The sequence below is a fragment of the Mus caroli genome, unplaced genomic scaffold, assembly GCF_978045245.1.
Source record: "Mus caroli unplaced genomic scaffold, Mus_caroli_1 scaffold_8, whole genome shotgun sequence".
NCBI lineage: Eukaryota > Metazoa > Chordata > Mammalia > Rodentia > Muridae > Mus > Mus caroli.
In genome coordinates this window covers 100260824-100279381 of record NW_028227263.1, presented here as the reverse complement: position 1 = coordinate 100279381, position 18558 = coordinate 100260824, and the positions used below count along the sequence as shown (strand labels likewise).

General features: G+C 46.1%; 1 protein-coding gene and 1 pseudogene across 1 annotated transcript in view; one reads left to right on the top strand and one right to left on the bottom strand.

The window, feature by feature from the left end:
• The window catches only part of Uevld (UEV and lactate/malate dehyrogenase domains), a 36578-nt gene extending 27538 nt beyond the window's left edge, over positions 1 to 9040 (bottom strand). Inside the window, exons 1-4 of the mRNA XM_021166869.3 lie at positions 8906 to 9040; positions 6032 to 6116; positions 4796 to 4861; positions 293 to 456 (exon numbers count right to left, since the gene is read on the bottom strand). Of these exons, the coding sequence (XP_021022528.1) occupies positions 293 to 456; positions 4796 to 4861; positions 6032 to 6116; positions 8906 to 8947 (357 nt within the window). The 5' untranslated portion in view covers positions 8948 to 9040. The remainder of the gene's footprint in view (positions 1 to 292; positions 457 to 4795; positions 4862 to 6031; positions 6117 to 8905) is intronic.
• Positions 9041 to 17178: 8138 nt separating this feature from the next.
• Positions 17179 to 17359, top strand: LOC110297510 (thymosin beta-10 pseudogene; annotated as a pseudogene).
• Positions 17360 to 18558: the final 1199 nt, after the last annotated feature.

Below are 18558 nucleotides of genomic sequence, written 5' to 3'. Positions count from 1 at the left end.
AGAAGCAACAGATCTCTGTGAGTTTGAGGCCAGCCTGGTCTACACGGTAAGTTCCAGGACACAAAAGGCCGACATGATAAGAGTCTGACTCCACAATCAAACAACAATACGTATGTGTGCACGAGTATGCACTAGTGCATGTATGTGTGTGTGTGCACGTATGTCGTGCATGCAGGGGGAGGGTGCAGGGAAGGAAGATGCAGTATGTTTACTTGTGTTACCAAGATCAAAACCAAAGACAAATATTCAGAAGAATAAAATAAAACGCAAAGAAAATCCAAGTTGATCTTACGTGGCTCCAATTTTGGAGATAGGGCAAGTATATTCTGCCTTTGGCATCCACATGTTTTCCAACCGAGATTTCCATGTTTGCAGTTGGCTTCAAGAAGCAAATGGGCGGAGCAAAAGGGTGGGAATCCAAAATCCAGAAGCGAATGGGTATGTTGTATGTCTTACCTAGTTGAGAAAAGATAAACGATCATGACACATATGCAGTGGATGCACCATGCAGAGAGAAACACACAGCTAGGCATGGAGGAAAAGCTATCATTCTACCTAATGATGCTGAGGTGGGAGGACTGTGAGTTTGAAGGCAGTCTAGACAACATCAAGACCCTGTCCCAAGATAAAAAAGGTGCTAAGTTCTGAATAAAAGGAAGAAAAGGGGTAGCTGAGTTTGTGTGTAAGGATGGATGCAAACCATCTCACTTTTCATTCTCTCTGCACTGGAAAGAGGTTCTTAACACAGCACCAGCATAGCTGGGAAACGGACAGTGGTCACCTGAGCAATTCCGAAACAGTTCACAGGCTGTGCTGTCCCACTAGTGTGGGATGCCAAATCTCTTCTACGTAGTTACCTTGCACATCCCAAGCAGAGACACTGTAGCTGCTCTACTTTTAAATTATTCTACACTTACCCAGCCTGCTTTCCTACTCCAGTGTAAATGTCTACTGTGCATTCTCTCTGATTCTTCCCTATATCCCCAACACCAGGTATTGTGCCTAACATACTAGCTGCTAAATAAGTCAGTCATAGAAATAAGGATGGAGCCGGGCGGGATGGCGCACACCTTTAATCCCAGCACTTGGGAGGCAGAGGCAGGTGGATTTCTGAGTTCGAGGCCAGTATGGTCTACAGAGTGAGTTCCAGGACAGCCAGGACTACAGAGAAACCCTGTCTCGAAAAACCAAAAAAACCAAAAAAAAAAAAAAAAAAAAAAAAAGAAAAAAAAAGAAAAGAAGAAATAAGAATGGATAGACACTGAGCTTAGAGGGGAAGGTAAGTCATCTTTTCTTAGTGACACCTAAATTTTAGTGTATGTCAGAATGACTTAAAGAAACTGGAAACCATGCGGATTCCGGGAACCTAGGTAGAGTGGGACAAGGCCCAAATGCTCTGCATTTTGAACAACACCCTCCCTCGACCCCACCAAGGTGAAAGTGGGGTAGGGCAGTCTGAATACACCCCTCTCCTGCCATACACACACACAAACGGGCCACTAATCTTTTAGAAATACTACACTTTGGAAGTCCTCAGTATTCTTTTCAGAAAAAGAAGCAGGCTTATAACAGGTCAAAGACGAGTCAATGGGTCTAGCTGAGCAGACCATTTGCCTGATGTGAGGAGGCTCTGGGTTTAGTCGGCCGCAAGCACTGCAATTATGTTAGATTGGATTCTGAACAAGAACCATGGAGGCGGCTGCCCTCAGGTGCAGAGGGCTTGAAGGGGGACCTTTTGGGCTAGAGGGTTTCAAGTGTAGACTTGCTCTTTGTGGTTTCCCAGTCAGGCGAAGCCAGTAGATGCTCATCACGTGCTGCCCTGGGCAGGTGTCTGGTTCCTGTCTGCCTGCACATGGCCTCATTGCCACCTGGCTTTCCTGTCAGGCCGGTAGCTTGTCTGAAGTTTTGTCTTAGATCATTAACCCACCTCAACAAAATGGATGGGATGGATAGGAAGGAACCCGACCACACGCTCTTCTGACTTTATTCGTGTAGGTCATGCCTTGGTTGCTGTAAAGCCCAAAGTTAAATCCAATGTAACAATGAAAACTAAACTGTCTAGACATCCGAAAAAACACTTGAACTGTTCTGTCTTTAACACTGATTCCTGTTTCATGGTCTACTGAATTTTTAATTTTTAATACACTGTGTCTTACACTGTATTAAAAATATTCTGCTCGGGACCGGATACCTACCTCTACACACTATTAGCTGTATGACTTCACCCACGTTACTTAACTTCTTTCCGCCTAATCCTTTCCTCTATAAACTGAAAGTATATTCATTCTAATTCCATACACCGTTGGGGTAAATCCATGTATGCACACGGCAAACACTATGAGTTGTACTTTCAAACCCACTTGGAAACAGGTCAGATGTAAACAAATGGTTCTCTTCTTCACCGTCATTTTTTCCTCTCTATGGAAACTGCCTTTCTACTGAAAGCTACTACTGTTCTCATCTTGCTTCCTCCCCACCAAGCACAATAATACTCAGCAGCAACTACACGTTTTATAAACATGTAAAGCGCTTTGGCCGTATCCCTCATGAGACTGATGCAACCCAACAGGGTCCAGACAACATTTCTTTTTTTGTTTTTTTAAAGATTTATTTATTTATTTATTTATTTATTTATTTATTTATTATATGTAAGTACACTGTAGCTGTCTTCAGATGCACCAGAAGAGGGCATCAGATCTCATTATGGGTGGTTGTGAGCCACCATGTGGTTGCTGGGATTTGAACTTCGGACCTTTGGAAGAGCAATCGGGTGCTCTTACCTACTGAGCCATCTCACCAGCCCCAGACAACATTTCTTTAAAGCTGCCGCGCTAAGTACAAACAGGATGCCATTAGTACATTATAGACATGTTAAAACCTGGCAACCGACCAGTTTTATATTAGCAATTCACAGAACATCTGCTGTGTAGCTTTTACCTAAATATTTACAATGTGGGTCTGGCCATAGAAAACCCTACGATTACAAAATTATGAGACCAAAGACCATAAAGTGACCAAGTACAAAGATATACCACCACATTCCTCCAGAGGTAGTAACTGCTCAAGGTAGAAGCAGGGAGTTGGATAACCTGACATGAATGTGTGGAGCCCTGGGTTTGATTTCCAGTACTGGGGTAGACAGAGTACTGCAACCAGCATGACTACTTCAAGGAAGACTTGGCATAAGGGTCGATGGCTTAACTACATGCCTGTTCGAAAAGCAGAAGATCAGTGGACTGCACAGTACTGATGGGGCTGGGGTGTGAACGTGGAGCATAGCGGTTTGCACGTTTAGGGGTTGAACTCAGCTTCGTGAGGGATACTACGATACCTAGAAACTGAAATGCTACTAGGCAGTGATTATTAAAATGATAAAATTGAAATCAGCAAAGTAATAAGAATTATTCTCTTGCCTCAAAATGGAACTATGGGACTCAGCTTCCTGCCCCCTCTTCTCTTTCCTCATTCCCTCTGTTTCTTCTTAACATCCACCCAAGCAAAGTACAGAATACAAGAAACAACTTGTGGGGTGAGTGCAGTTTTGACAGCCAGAGGACAGGAGGAGATCCTGGCAGGAGAGAAGTAAGCAAAGCAAAGACAGACGAGTTCTGCCTCAAAGCCAAGGCTTTCATCTTCAGTCACAGGCAGAAGAAGCCTCAGCATACTTCTTAAAAATGCCACCACTGGTGGGGAGACAGGAATTAGCGAGGCTGGCCTTGGTTTAGAAATTAATGTACAGAAATGCCTGGTCTTTCAAAATCCTACTGTCCCATGCTGAACCCTTTCTGAGAGACTTTTCTCCCCGTGTGATTTGATCTCCTAAAGCCCTCTTCTCTGTGCATCAACTCTTTCAAACGCCTACTGAGTTCATTTGTTCCTGTGCCTTCCAGTCAGTAACAAGTAAACTAACTGTGCGCTACACTTCCTAAGAACTGCTAGCAAGTATCAGTCATTCTGTATTCGCAGGGGTTACTCTTCCCGGGGAGATCTGCCCTGTAAATGAATGACATTTTGTTTCATTTGAGACAGAGTCTTAGTATGTAACTCAGGTTGCTCTTCAACTCTCCTGCCTCAGCATCCTGAGTCCAGGATTACAACTGTCCTCCTTCACACGAAGCAAGAACAAATGTTTAATGGTGGAATCGTGGGCACTACTTCAGAGAAGTCTTTTGAAAACAGAGCTGGTGTTCTTCAAATGATATTGTTTAAGCGATCTTCTATACCGAAGGTTACATTGCTGAACAGTAAGCAGGGAACAGTTAGGAAATGGTTAATAATAATAATTATTATTTTTTTTCCTTTCCTTTTGAGTAAATCCTCATTATCTCAACCTGTCACCTAACTCTAAAATGTCTAGGAATGCATTGCGACACTGGCTGTGTTTGCTCCATCATGTGACCAGGCTGAGAATCAGTCTTACCTACAGAACAGGTAGAACGCCACATCACAGAGAAGGAAATCGGGGACAGGCACAGGCATCAATAGGAACACACAGGACCCTGGCCCTCCATTACTGAGAGCAAGGCTCTCTCCCCAGAGCAAGTCTCTGTCTCTCACCCTCTCTTCTGGTCTCACAACCCGCCAGCCTAACAGGCACTATTTGACAAGTTGTTACTTGGACTTAAAATTAATCTAGGCTTTCCTTGACGTCTACAGGATCCTGCCAGACCTAGTAAGGTCCCGAGCAGACCTCAGGGATATGTAAAGACACGTTCAGAGCAGTGCACACCAAAGAACTAAGTTATTGAGCCGCTCCTGAAGAGAAGTCCCACGTTCTCTCGGCTTCCGTACTTACCCTGATACATCACAGGAATTGTACCGGTGAAATTCAGCAGGTCTTTTTGGGAAGTATCTTTGAAAACTAGAAGACAAAGTTCCAAAATGGCAGTCAGAAGTAGAGACTAGCAATCCAAGGGTGTATCAATTCTGCACTCACAGAAATGTCAAAGTAAATGGTTAAAAATTTTAAAAGGGAAGTGTATGAGCACAAAACTTTGACACTCAAGTCCAAATCTGATGCGCACCTTCCTTTCTTTTTTTTTTTTTTTTTTTTTAGATTTATTTATTTATTTATTTATTTATTATATGTAAGTACACTGTAGCTGTCTTCAGACATTCCAGAAGAGGGCGCCAGATCTCGTTACGGATGGTTGTGAGCCACCATGTGGTTGCTGGGATTTGAACTCCAGACCTTCGGAAGAGCAGTCGGGTGCTCTTACCCACTGAGCCATCTCACCAGCCCGGCACCTTCCTTTCTTAAGAGACACAGAAATTGCTGGACGTGGTGGCGCACGCCTTTAATCCCAGCACTTGGGAGGTAGAGGCAGGCGGATTTCTGAGTTCAAGGCCAGCCTGGTCTACAAAGTGAGTTCTAGGACAGCCAGGGCTACACAGAGAAACCCTGTCTCGAAAAGACCAAAAAAAAAAAAAAAAAAAAAAGAGAGAGACACATAAGTTGCCAGGCATAATGTCCTACACTTGTCACCCCAGACCCTGAGAGGCATTGGCAGAAGGACAGTCATGAGCTCAAGGCCGCTACCAGACCAGCAAAGGAATGCAAACTAATCACGTCTCAAAACCACAGATGGTGGAATGGGGCTCGGTTGGTAGAGTACTTGGCTAGGATATACAAAGCCCTGGCTTCAACCTCTATCACCAAAGAAAGCAGGGAGTGGCAGTGCCCGCCCGCAATCCCAGCACTCAGGAGCTGCAGGATGAGGATCGGAAGTTCAAGGCCATTCCTAGCTACATCGCAAGTTCTGAGATTAAAAGAAGAGAAATAAAAATGGAAGCTCTTTAGGTCAAATAATTAGGCCGGGCGGTGGAGGCGCACGCCTTTAATCCCAGCACTTGGGAGGCAGAGGCAGGTGGATTTCTGAGTTCGAGGCCAGCCTGGTCTACAGAGTGAGTTCCAGGATAGCCAGGACTACACAGAGAAGCCCTGTCTCAAAAAAAAAAAAAAAAAAAAAAAAAACAACAAATAATTAATAACCCAAATAATGCAGTGAGGACTAGAAGACGCTATTCATACCATAGGTGTCCACGGAGTATCTGAAGTGCGGGAAAGACATGCTCACATTCTTCAGCTCTTCCACAGTCAGATCCCTGAACTTGTACTGAAATGAGAGCAATGAGCAGCACGGAATGAAGACAGAGCTACGGGTGGACGGACAAGACTAAATACCTGCTGTGGGACAAGGACCAAGCGTTCTAGCACTACAGGTGTCACCAGAGGTTGACTCATTATGAATGCGAGGCAGGGTCTCCCTTTACAGTTCAGGCGGACCTCAAGCTAGCCATCTTCCCTTCCCGTCTCCGCCCCCTAGATGCCAGGAACACAGGTATGCATCATCACGGATTTCTGGTTTCATCATTGAAACCATAGTGCTGAGGAGCACGGAGAGTTTACAGGTGCTCCACTTGATAGAAAAAAAAAAAAAAAAAAAAAAAAGAAATCTAGAGAATCCATGCAATTTGCTAAGTTGGATATCAAGCAAGGTATTAAACTCCAAGCTTAACCCCAAGCCCTGGGCCTTGATCAGTTAAGTCTAAATGCCTCCAAACACCCCCGAGAGCCTGTGGGACAGTATAGGATGAACCACTCATGAGCATTCAAGATCCACTTGTCTTTAACTACATTTTAATTTACTAATTTAATGCAGGTATGTAAGTGCGGGTGCTGATGTGGAGGGCAGAGGACACTCGCAGGAGTCAGCTCTTCCCTTCCAACCCCAGGCTTCCAGGAATCAAGCTCAACGGTGTCCTGCTTGATGGCAGCTGTCTCACCAGCCTGTCAGCCCTTTTGTCTGAATGCCTCCTTCACTAGAGACAACTTGACTTTCCCTTGTCCGCCTCCAGCTGGTATTTTGGATTTTACAGGGGAAAGAAATACAAGCAAGAGTTTGCTACAAGCAGGTGAACTGCCTCTCCCTGTCTTTCTTTGTGGCCTTGTGAGCGCCCTCATGTAACTCCTCTCAACTTATTTTCTTACCTACAAAGAAAAATGCTACCCACTCCCGAGGCTCACCATGAGGATTAATTGAAAGGAGGCAGTTTATCAACATCATGGAAATCGAATAAAACTACTTGGAAATCAGTTCAGAAAGGTACAGAAGGGATACTGAAAACCTAACACTGTTGAAAGAAATAAAATGGAAAGGTTTGGTTTTGTTGTTGTTGTTTGTTTTGTTTTTTCGGTTTTTTCAAGACAGGGTTTCTCTGTGTAGCCCTGGCTGTCCTAGAACTCACTTCGTAGACCAGACTGGCCTCGAACTCACAGAGATTTGCCTGCCTCCGCCTCCCAAGTGCTGGGATTAAAGACCTGGCTTGGAAAGCTGTTTTAAGTGGGAAAGTACCCTGTGTTTGTGGATCTAAGATCGCCACGATCGTCACATTTCCCGAAAGGTTCGGCATAATCCCTTAGTGAAACTTCAGCGGTTACAAAAGTCTGAAAACTGGGCTGGAGATGTATCTAAACAATAAAGCAGCTGCTTAGGATATCCAGAAGGCTTGGTTTCGGTCTGCAGCACACACATACCTCACCATTAAACACCAATTGATATGGTCACTCGTGAGACTTAGAACAGCCACAATAACCTTGGAAATGAACAAAAAAGTTTGGCAAAATCGCAGCATAATCAAGATACAAACCATAATCAAAATGAGACAACAGTAAGTGCTGGAGAGGACGTGGGGAACTCAGAACTCCCCCGTACCTATCTGCACTGCTGTGGGATGACACAGCTGCACTGGAACACAGTCTCAGCTCCACGGGGCAGCTGTACTGATGAATGCCTTTGATCCCAAGCCCTTGCTAGGCAGAGGCAGGAGAATCTTGGTGAGTTTGAGGCCAGCCTGGTCTAGATAAAGAGTTCCAGGACAGCCTGGGAACATAATAAGACATCAAAAATTTAAAAGAGAGGACTTTTCTCTCTCTCTACACTTCTTTCCTTCCTTCCTTTCTTTTTTTTGTATTTTGTCTCATTATGTAGCCCTGGCTGTCCAGAACTTTACTATGTAGAGCAGGCTGGCCTCAACTCACAGAGAGCTACCTGTTTCTGTCTCCTGAGTGCCTGGATTAAAGCCATGTGCCACCACAGCAGGCTTCTCTCTCTCTCTCTCTTCCTTTTTTTCAGATGAGAAGTCTTACAACCAACTCAATCAACCTACATCTGTAACTGTAAGCTAAACCATCAGAATCAACTACATACACGATTTCAACTTTAAGAGCTCTTAAAACTCTTACAAGTGTAAAAACTGTCCCAACAAAGAGACACCCCCTACGTCCAAGAATATCAGCACAGAATCATGTTTCGGGGCTCTTCCAGGGCAATCTGAACGGCCAGGATCATTTAACAAGGTAACCTCTGAACAGCCCTAGTATGCTCGAGGACGGGAGTCAGGAATGCAGAGCATACAGCCTGGGGGTGGGGTGGGGTGAGACTTGAGGGTGGAAGAAACCTCCATCCACCTTTCCACAGTAAAGCCCTGTCTAGGCCTGCACTCCCGTCTGCGGGGTTCTCGTTGTGAGTACCTACAACGTGACCACAGTGCTAGATGAGAGGACTACAGAGACAAGAGTACAGTGTACAGTCACAAACGCTCCAGGAGGAAGCACTGCGGAGAATGGCTTCCACAAGGTGATAACCCGGATTTCTCAAAGCAGGTAGAGTCACTAGCTGGGAGTGACTCATTCAAGGGGGGCGATGCACCGCCAGCCTGTGACCCCAGCACCGGGAGGCTGAAGCAGGAGGATTGCCGAGACTTCCAGGCCAGCCTGGGAAAGAGTATGTATGGGTGTGTCAAAACAATCTTGGAAAAAAGGACATGGGGTGGGGGGAATGGGCTGGGGCGACGCGCGGTGACGAGAACGCTAGGTCCCGTCCGGCCCCCGACCTGCCTGCACCTTGCTTAGCAGCCGTCTCACGCCCTCACAGTCGACCTCCATGGTCCGCAGGGGTGCGTTCTTCGGCAGCAGTCACTGGGCTTGTTTCAAAACACGCTGGGAACGGAGGCCGCACGAGCCCAAACTTCCGCAGAGGACGGTCCCCGCCTTCTGCAGTAGGCGGAGCTCGGGTAGGATGCATGCAGACGCCGCGCCCGGTCAGTCAGGCATCGACTGGACCGGGAGACCAGCTCTCAGAGCCCCGCCCCGCCCCGCCCCACCCCGCCCTTGCGGGTTCTGCATCTACCTTTACCCTAAACCAGAGACTAACAGCCGCCCAGAGCTCCGGGGACTGGAGTGCCCTGCGAGGTGGAAAAATACCGCCCGCTTGCTGGGGGGGGGCGGGGGGGGGGGAATTTAGCTAGGAAGAACCAAAGAATGAACAGATGCAAGCGACGTGCGAGTTTCCTGGGAGACTTGAATTCAGCACAAAATTGGGGGGTGGGGGAGAATTATCAAAGTCAAAAAGTGGAGCTGAATTTTGATGTTCAAAATCAAGGTTTTGCCGGGCGATGGTGACGCACGTTTTTAAATCCCAGCATTCAGGAGACAGGGTCAGGCTGGTCTCTGCCAGCCTGGTCTACAAAGTGAGTTCCAGGACAGCCAGGGCTACACAGAGTGAAAACCACTGTAACTCCAGTTGAATAGCTTCTCACACCCTCTTCTGGGTGCTGCGTGTTCGTGGTGAGCTACTTCCGCACTGTACTTGCAGGCAAAACACCCGTACACATAAAGTAAAAACAAATTTCAAAAATAATGTTGACACAACTAACCAAAAACCAACTGCACAGAAATTAGACTCTTTTTCTTTTTCTTTTTTTTTTTGTTTTTTGTTTTTTTTGTTTTTTTTTTTTGGTTTTTCGAGACAGGGTTTCTCTGATAGCCCTGGCTGTCCTGGAACTCACTTTGTAGACCAGGCTGGCCTCGAACTCAGAAATCCACCTGCCTCTGCCTCCCGAGTGCTGGGATTAAAGGCGTGCGCCACCATGCCCGGCTAGACTCTTTTCCCTGACAAGTGTCACTAACAAGATTATTAAAATGGCTAGTAAGCTATGCTTAGAATCAAAACACATCAGTCTTGACCTACACATAGCAAAATAGCTTTTATTCTTTTGATCCATGTCTATATGGTCTTCATAAATCACCTTATAATATTACTTACCTTAGAGGAATTCTACGAAGAAATAAGTATACCACCACACTGAAAAAGCAATCTTAGCTCATTCTCCTTAAGCCACATAATATTTTAAGTGTGCCTTTTATTTCTGCTTAATGAACTATCTTTTTCATTCTAATATCTCCTCAAAGTCTTTGTGCAGTAGCAGTCAAGATCCCTGCTGCAGCTGAGGTGAGACCCCCTTGAGTTGAGGTTCCTCCAGCTTCATAGCTAGCAAAATCCATCTTTGTCTCTGGCATAGAACACTCACAATATCTTGTTAGAAGTGCAGACTCCTGGGGCTAGAGAGATGGCTCAGTAGTTATGCCAACTGTAACTCTGGCTCCAGGGGTATAGGGCATCTCTGGGCTTCCAGGGCACCTGCACTCATGTGCACACACACACACACACACACACACACACACACACAAATACACATGCATGTGCACACATACAAACATGCACATACACACACATGAACACACATAGACACACATTTAATTGCAAAATGTTAAATGCAGGCAGGTAGACAGATGGTTTAGTGGACAAATGGTTTAGCTGTTAAGAGCAGTTACAGGAACAAGGTTCAATTTCCAGGCCCCACATAGCAGCTGAAGACTATGTATAACTCTAATTTTAGGGGATCTGATGCCCTTATGCCCTCCCTCTCTGTGATGGTTTGTATATCCTTGGACCAGGGAGTGGCAACATCTGAAGGTGTGGCCTTGTTGCAATAGGTGTGACCTGGTTGGAATGGGTTTGTCATTGTGGGTGTGGGTATAAAATCCTCACCCTAGCCGGGCGTGGTGGCGCACGCCTTTAATCCCAGCACTCGGGAGGCAGAGGCAGGCGGATTTCTGAGTTCGAGGCCAGCCTGGTCTACAAAGTGAGTTCCAGGACAGCCAGGGCTATACAGAGAAACCCTGTCTCGAAAAACCAAAAAAAATAAAATAAAATAAAATCCTCACCCTAGTTGCCTGGAAGTCAGTCTTCCACTAGCAGCCTTTGGATGAAGACATAGAACTCTCAGCTCCTCCTGGGCCATTCCTGCCTGGATACTGCCATGCTCCCACCTTGATAATGGACTGAACCTCTGAACCTGTAAGCCAGCCCCAATTAAATGTTGTTTTTTTATAAGACTTGCCTTGGTCGTGGTATCTGTTCACAGCAGTAAAACCCTAACTAAGACACTCTCCTACCCTTTTCTGACACCAGGCACTCTTTAAAAAAAAAAAAAGATTTATTTATTGTATGTGAGTACACTGTTGCTGTCTTCAGACACACCAGAAGAAGACATCAGATCCCATTACTGATGGTTGTGAGACACCATGTGGGTGCTGAGAATTGAACTCAGGACCTCTGGAAGAGCAGTCAGTGCTCTTAACGGCTGAGCCATCTCTCCAGCCCTCAACACCAGGCACTCTTATGGTGCACATACAGGCAGCTCACACACATAAAATAAAGATGAGTAAATAAACAAGAGAATCTTGAAGAACTTATTTGTTGACATGAAATTGTATATATTTGTTGGTATAGTTGAAATATTTTGAAATATTTATATGTTGTGGAATGGCTAAATTGAAACAATTAGTATGAAAGATATAGACTTAGGCAAACAGAAACTCTAGGGATAGTCTGAGAAATGTTTTGGATGCTGGGGATGGAAATCAGGTCCCCAGCTCTGTGGCTGACCTGTACTGCCAGCTGTCAGGCAGGGTGTTTCAGCCAGCCTTCAAGACAATCCCGAAGGAGTGAGGTCAGGACACTGTACTATGGGGCTTTCTCCTAGGACTCTGGTTTATGAAGACCTTCCTGCCAGAGGCTGGAACATAGCTGTACTTAAGAAACTAGGCTTTGGGCTGGAGAGAGAGATGGCTCAGCCGTTAAGAGCACAGACTGCTCTTCCAGAAGTCCTGAGTTCAATTCCCAACAACTACATGGTGGCTCCTAACCACCTGTAATGGGATCCAGTGCCCTCTTCTAGTGTGTCTGAAGACAGCTGCAGTGTACTAACATACATAAAATAATATTTAAAAGAAAGAAAGGAAGAAACTAGGTCTCCTGCTCCTTACAGGGAGGGACAGCAGTACAGCTCAGGGAGATGGTGTCTGAAGTATCTGAGGATTTGGACACTTGGAGGAAGCTCTAAGGAAGAAAGGGCTCACTCTGGACTAGTGCTATCAGAAGCAGACACGTTTCAGTGACTAACTTCCCTGTGAAGGTCATACGTAAGATGGGTACACTTGGAAAAAGGAAGGCTATAACCAGCAATGACTGACAAAGCAGCCGGGGCAGCTGGTCTTAGCAAACAGGAACCTGTTTGGTATTTCCTTGTTCTTGGCTCAGTTGTGTCACACTTTTCCATGGTCTCAGCGACCTTATCTGTTGTTAGTACTTTGTGGGATGGCTTCTGTCCAACAGAGGAATGAACTGACCGAGCTCTGAGGCTCAGGGCAAATTCTATCAGTACTGAGCTTAGCTCTATGAGAGGAAACTTGTGTGTGTTTGAGACCACACCGACCCAGCATACCTCTGTCCATCCTGAATGAAGCTGTTGCATTTGGCGAACCATGTTACCTCTGTATCCATCAAAGGGGAAATCCTGAAGATCTGGTCTGGTCCCGTGGGTGTGGGCCAAAATGTCTGAGCAGTCATGCAGAGGCCCATTGAGGTCCAGGTCAGCCAGCAGGGTAGCTGAGCTTGGGGCAGCAGGGGCCAGAAAGGTTATCCTGGGGGCATTTAAGAGGAGAGACTGGTAATGTGTCATTCTGGCATTGGTGATGGACGGGCTTTGCCCCAGTGACAGTTTGTTAGCATCTTTGACCAGGAGGGCCATTTGTGATGATTCGCAAACAGTTGTACCTGAGTCTCATTTCTGTGACAGGTAGGCCACTGGCTGGTGCCAGGGCTAGAGTCTGAGTCAATACCCCTTTTGCATCCCAGATCTCTCGTTCATGAAGAGATGGAAGGGTTTAGTCACTTCAGGCAACCCCAAAGCTTGTGTAGAAATTTCTTTCTGGTTTCAGAGAGCCACTTCTGACCTTCTCTTAATATATATCCCCCAGGATCTAGGGAGATCACCTGTGGTTGGCATAGTAGGGCCTTCTTAATGGAGGATGGATGGTCCAAATATCCCAGGGCTTCCAAGAGGTCTGGGACTGCTCTAGGCATTTTTTTTGTTTCTGCTGCTACCAGGAGGTCATTTATAAGCTGTTGAAGAGACTTTATCTTCAGGTTTTAGCAAGATAGAGTGCTGAGCTCTGTTAATTATAAGGAAGCTGGTGGGTCCCCCTCTAGTTTTAGGGTTACCCTGGGCATCTTTTTCTTTTCCAAGTGGGGGCATTTTTGATTTTTAGGGCGGGCTCCCCCCTTACCTCTTTTTCTAGAAGTCATTTGTTTCAGACATCTCTTACACAGGGAGGCCACTAGCCGGCACCAAGGCCTGAGTAAGCAGGTTGGTTTCTGAAGTCATTTGTTTCAGGTGTCTCCTACAGTACTCTGGTTTGGCTATGGCTACCAACAGGATCTTTGCCAGGTCATGGAGTCTCTTGCAGTCAGTGCTCTTAACTGCTGAGCCATCTCTCCAGCCCCACACTTAATCTTTTATTAAACATTTTTCCGCCTGGTGTTATCATGAAGTCTCTCAGATTCTTTCTCTTAACCTCTCAACCCCCTGGAGGTTTGTTTGCTTGCTTGTTTTTTAATATCTGATGCTCCCTGGTTGATAAAAGCTAGAGCTGCTGCAGCTTTCACTTTGGAATGTCTCTATGTCTCTCTAAGAAAGCTGCAGAACCTTCTCTCTCTAATATCTTATTTATCTTTGGCCAAATTGGTGGGCTGTTTTACAGTCCCTTTGAGACCTGCCAACAGAGACTGGAGGTATGACTTAGAGCCTCTCTTTACCTTTAGTGGTGTTGAAGTCCCAATCTGGGTGGGTTTAAGGGAAAGCCAGCCTCAATAGATGCCTGGTTGCTAGTGAGTTCCCCTGGTTCCTGCGCTCTCTCTCTCTCTCTCTCTCTCTCTCTCTCTCTCTCCTGCAAAAGCTACTGGCAGTCATCCCAAGTGGGCTGATGGGTGAAGAGGACTGTTTCCAGTAGATTAATTACTGAAAAGGGGGACTTCTGAGTTCTTCAGTTATAAGGTCACTAGTGGCAAAGGGCCAAGACTGATGGGTGGGGTTGGTTTCCTTGATCACCAACTGGCCCTGCTGTTTGCAAAGGTAGGACAGCAGACTCAGGCTCAGAAGGCAGCCCCCAACCCCGCCCCAGGGGCTTTGTGTTCCTGCAGCAGGTCTCCCCTCCCCAGCATGCTGTGGGGCTGCCTGTGACAGAGCTGCTGTTTGCCTGAGGGGTTGAATAAGGTGGTGGTGCTGCCTGGTGTCTGGGGAGAAAAAGTTTTCCGAATGGTGACAGAAAGATTTTTGTCCCCTAGTTTTAACATAGTGAAGTTAAACGTCTGTCAGAAAGTTGCCCCTTTGCATAGACAACAAAGACAAAACACAAGAAAAATTTCAGGGACTCTGCACTTCAACACGCTACCTTAAAACAACCAGAAGGTGGCGCGCATATACAAGAAACTCATCCGCTCCTCGAGGATCGAAACAAAAGTAACCAGATGGTGAGAGCCCTTGGCTCTCTGAGCCCACGCCCACCCCAGACAGGGACTCAGAACGTCCTCTAGTCCCATGTGGCCATGGCCCTCTAGCACGCCTGCTTTAACCTGCTTGCTTTTATTGACACACTATTTCTGACTGTCTCTGTCCCTCTCTCTCATTCTCTTTCCTTGTCTGTCTCTAAATCTGTCTCTCTGTATCTCTGTGTCTCTCTGTCTCTTTCTGAGTCTCACTATCTCTGTGTCTCTCTTTCTCCTTCTCCTTAAATTTTTTTTTTTTTTTTTTTTTTTTTTTTGGAGAAAGAGTTTCTCTGTGTCGCCCTGGCTGTGCTGGAACTTGCTCCATAGACCAAGCTGACTTCAAACTCACAGAGACAGAGCTGCCTCTGTCTCTCAGGTGCTGGGAATAAAGGCCTAAGCTACCACTGCCCAGGATCCAGTTTCTTTGGCCTCTGCAAAGACACTGGTCTCTTGATTTTGGAAAAAGCCAGAGAGACAAGGAAGCATGGTAGATTTGACCAATGCATTTTTTTATCGAAAAGTAATCAGCCAGGTGTGGCGGCGCACGCCTTTAATCCTAGCACTCAGGAGGCAGAGGCAGGCGGATATCTGAGTTTGAGGCCAACCTGGTCTACAAAGTGAGTTCCAGGACAGCCAGGGCTATACAGAGAAACCCTGTCTCGGAAAAAAAAAAAAAAAAAAAAGAAAGAAAGAAAGAAAGAAAGAAAAGAAAAGAAAAGTATCAATACTTTTGGTTCATGTAGGGCCTTAAGTATCACAAACTGCCCTTGAATGTGCTGTGCAGTTGATAATGACACCGAAGAGCTGGGGTTACCAGCCTGACCCACCACCTAGTAGACTTGGTAGTGAGGATGGTGACCACTCTGCCCACTGAGCTCCAACACAACAATTTTGTTTTGCTTGATTGCTGAGGGACCCCACTTGGGGGGGGGGGCGGATCAGGACACTAACCCACCGCAAAGGTTTTGACCCAAAATTTGTCCTCTCTAATAAAACGCAGGGACAAAGATGGAGCAGAGACAGATGGAATGGATGAACAATAACCAGTCCAACTTGAAACTATTTCATTGGCAAGCACGAATTCCTAACACTACTACTGATACTCTGTTATGCTTGCACTCGGGAGCCTAGCGAAATGGTCCTCTGAGACTCTTCTGGAAGTGTTGGGGGGAAAGATTGAAGGCTCTGAAGGGGGTAGGAACTCTGTGGAAAGGCCAGCAGAGTCAACTAATCTGGACACTTGCTGGCTTCTAGAGATGGAGCCACAAACACAGAGCTACCATGGTCTAGACAAAGAACTCCACACATATGTAACAGATGGGCAGCTTGGTCTTCATGCAGGTCCCTGAACTTGAGCAGAGACTATCTCAATCGTTTTCTGTTTGTGGATCCCATTCCCCTAGCTGGGCTGCCTTGCCTGGCTTCAGTGGGAGAGGATATGCCTAGTCCTGCAGAAATGTGATGTGTCAGGGTGAAGGGATACTCAGGTGGCCTCCCCATTCCCAGAGGAAAAGGGAAGGGGGAATGGTTTATATAATTATTAATCTGTAAGAACGGAGGGAGCTCACTGCTTAGGAGGAACTGTGGCTCTGGCAGGGGATCTGAGCTCGTTTCCCAGAACACACACGTGAGACCTGGAATGCCTATAGTTTTACTCCAGGAGATCCTACACGCTTTTCTTCCTCCAAGTCCAAGACACTTGCATACATACATTGCAGGCATTCACATGTATAAATATTTTGGGGTGGGGGAAGTCTGGCAAAACCATTTAATTTTGCAGTAGTTTTTTTTTTTTTTAAAGATTTATTTATTTATTATATGTAAGTACACTGTAGCTGTCTTCAGACACTCCAGAAGAGGGTGCCAGATCTCGTTACGGATGGTTGTGAGCCACCATGTGGTTGCTGGGATTTGAACTCCGGACCTTCGGAAGAGCAGTCGGGTGCTCTTACCCACTGAGCCATCTCACCAGCCCCTAGTTTTTTCTTTTATTTAAAGAACATATAATCCAACAATAAGGAATGAATATTTTCAATTAAAAAAAAAAAACCAAAACAATCGCACTAAATAAACCACAGTGGCACGAAGCCATGACAAATAGGGCTGTTTAATATCCCCAATTCTGAGATTAAGGGTATGCACTAACACACCTCTTCCTTGCTACAAAGGCCTGGACCGGTCAAGGGGGTGAGAGGAGTTGCTTGGAGTCAGGGTGTATCTCCAAGTATACCAGGCCTTCGACTTGTCAAAGTCTTCGAGTATGCAAACAGAGCTCCTTAAAATGGGCCGAGATGCTGAAGTGCAGCCCTTCACGAGGGATGGCTTCTGGCAAGGGTGAAGGAGGGGAAGGACTCAGTTGAGTTTAAGCAGCAGCTCATAGGTCTCTTGCTGCAGTGGAAGCAACTGGAACGTGAGCTCAGAACGAGAATCCATGAGTTGTAAGAAAATGGCAGACAAGCCAGACATGGGGGGAAATGGCCAGCTTTGACAAGGCCAAGCTGAAGAAAACCGAGACACAGGAGCAGAACACTCTGCCGACCAAGGAGACCATTGAACAGGAAAAGACGAAGATTTCCCCACCCCACCCCACCCCACCCCACCCCATCATCTCCAAGACCCCCTTGTGATGTGGAGGAAGAGCCACCTGCAAGATGGACGCGAGTCACAAGCTGCACTGTGAACCCGGACACTGAGCTGATGCCACCGGCCGCTTGGACTGCCAAGTTTCACCGGTTTTCCCTGGGATATTATAGAAAATTATTTGTACAATTGGTGAAAATAAAACACACCTCGTTGGAAAAACAAAAATAAAAACAAAAAAACAAACCAGCAGTCCACAAAGAGTACAACCACACTCTGATGAGTACGTAGAGAATACAAATTGGTCCTGTTTGTTTTTATTTTATTTTATTTTCTAACTATTTTTGTTATGGAAGGTTACAAGTTTGGGTGGATTTGGAAGGATGGGGAAATGAATATGACCAGGTAGTGTTTGATCTAACATTCTAAGAATCAGTAAAAATGTTATGTTAAAATAGCTGTATATTTTCTATATAGTAAAAATATTTAATATAAAATCAAATTTGAAAAAAATTTAAAAACACACCCCCACCCCACCCCACCCCCGCCTTTGAATGGAGTTTCCCTTGTGCTTCTAGATACCTTCACAGCTACCACCAGAGTTTCTGAAGCTGTGATGGTGTTTGGAGCTCCTTTAGGGAAGGCCTTGGGGTAGAGCTGGGTGTGTAGCTATTTCATAAGCTGCTGCTGATTGGTCTGCGATTGTCTCTAGTGCGGCTTGGTCAACCTGTACAGACACCAGGGCTTCACGTGAGAGACTCTTGTTGGTCTGAGCAATGGAGAAGACAGATTCCAGAACATACTGAGCTTAGTGGGGGAGGAGGGCTGACACATGGTCTCTCCCCACATAGCAAACGTGGATTCTGAATCTGGGGAAATATTTGGAGGGCTAAGCAGAGGAGAACAATTAAGACAGAATGTCTCTGGGACAAGGAATGCCCACAGTCAGAGGCCAGGGGAAAGGCGCTGCCTTTGGGGCTGCAGATCTAGCACAGTACTCTGGCCTTGCTTCCACCTTTTTACTATAGCTTTTTCCCCTCTGCTGCCTAGAGCTTGTATTTTTGGGTAGAGCTCCGTACAGGCTGGATCAGTGTTAGAGAAGATGGATTCCTGGTCTGGGGAGGAACTCGGTGGACTGAGTTCAGGACAGCAGACTTCCATATGTTTCTGGCACAAAGAAACTGCACTGGCAGAGGAAACAGTAAGTTCCCAGCCTTTGGGGTCTGTAGGCCTATCTTGAGTCCCA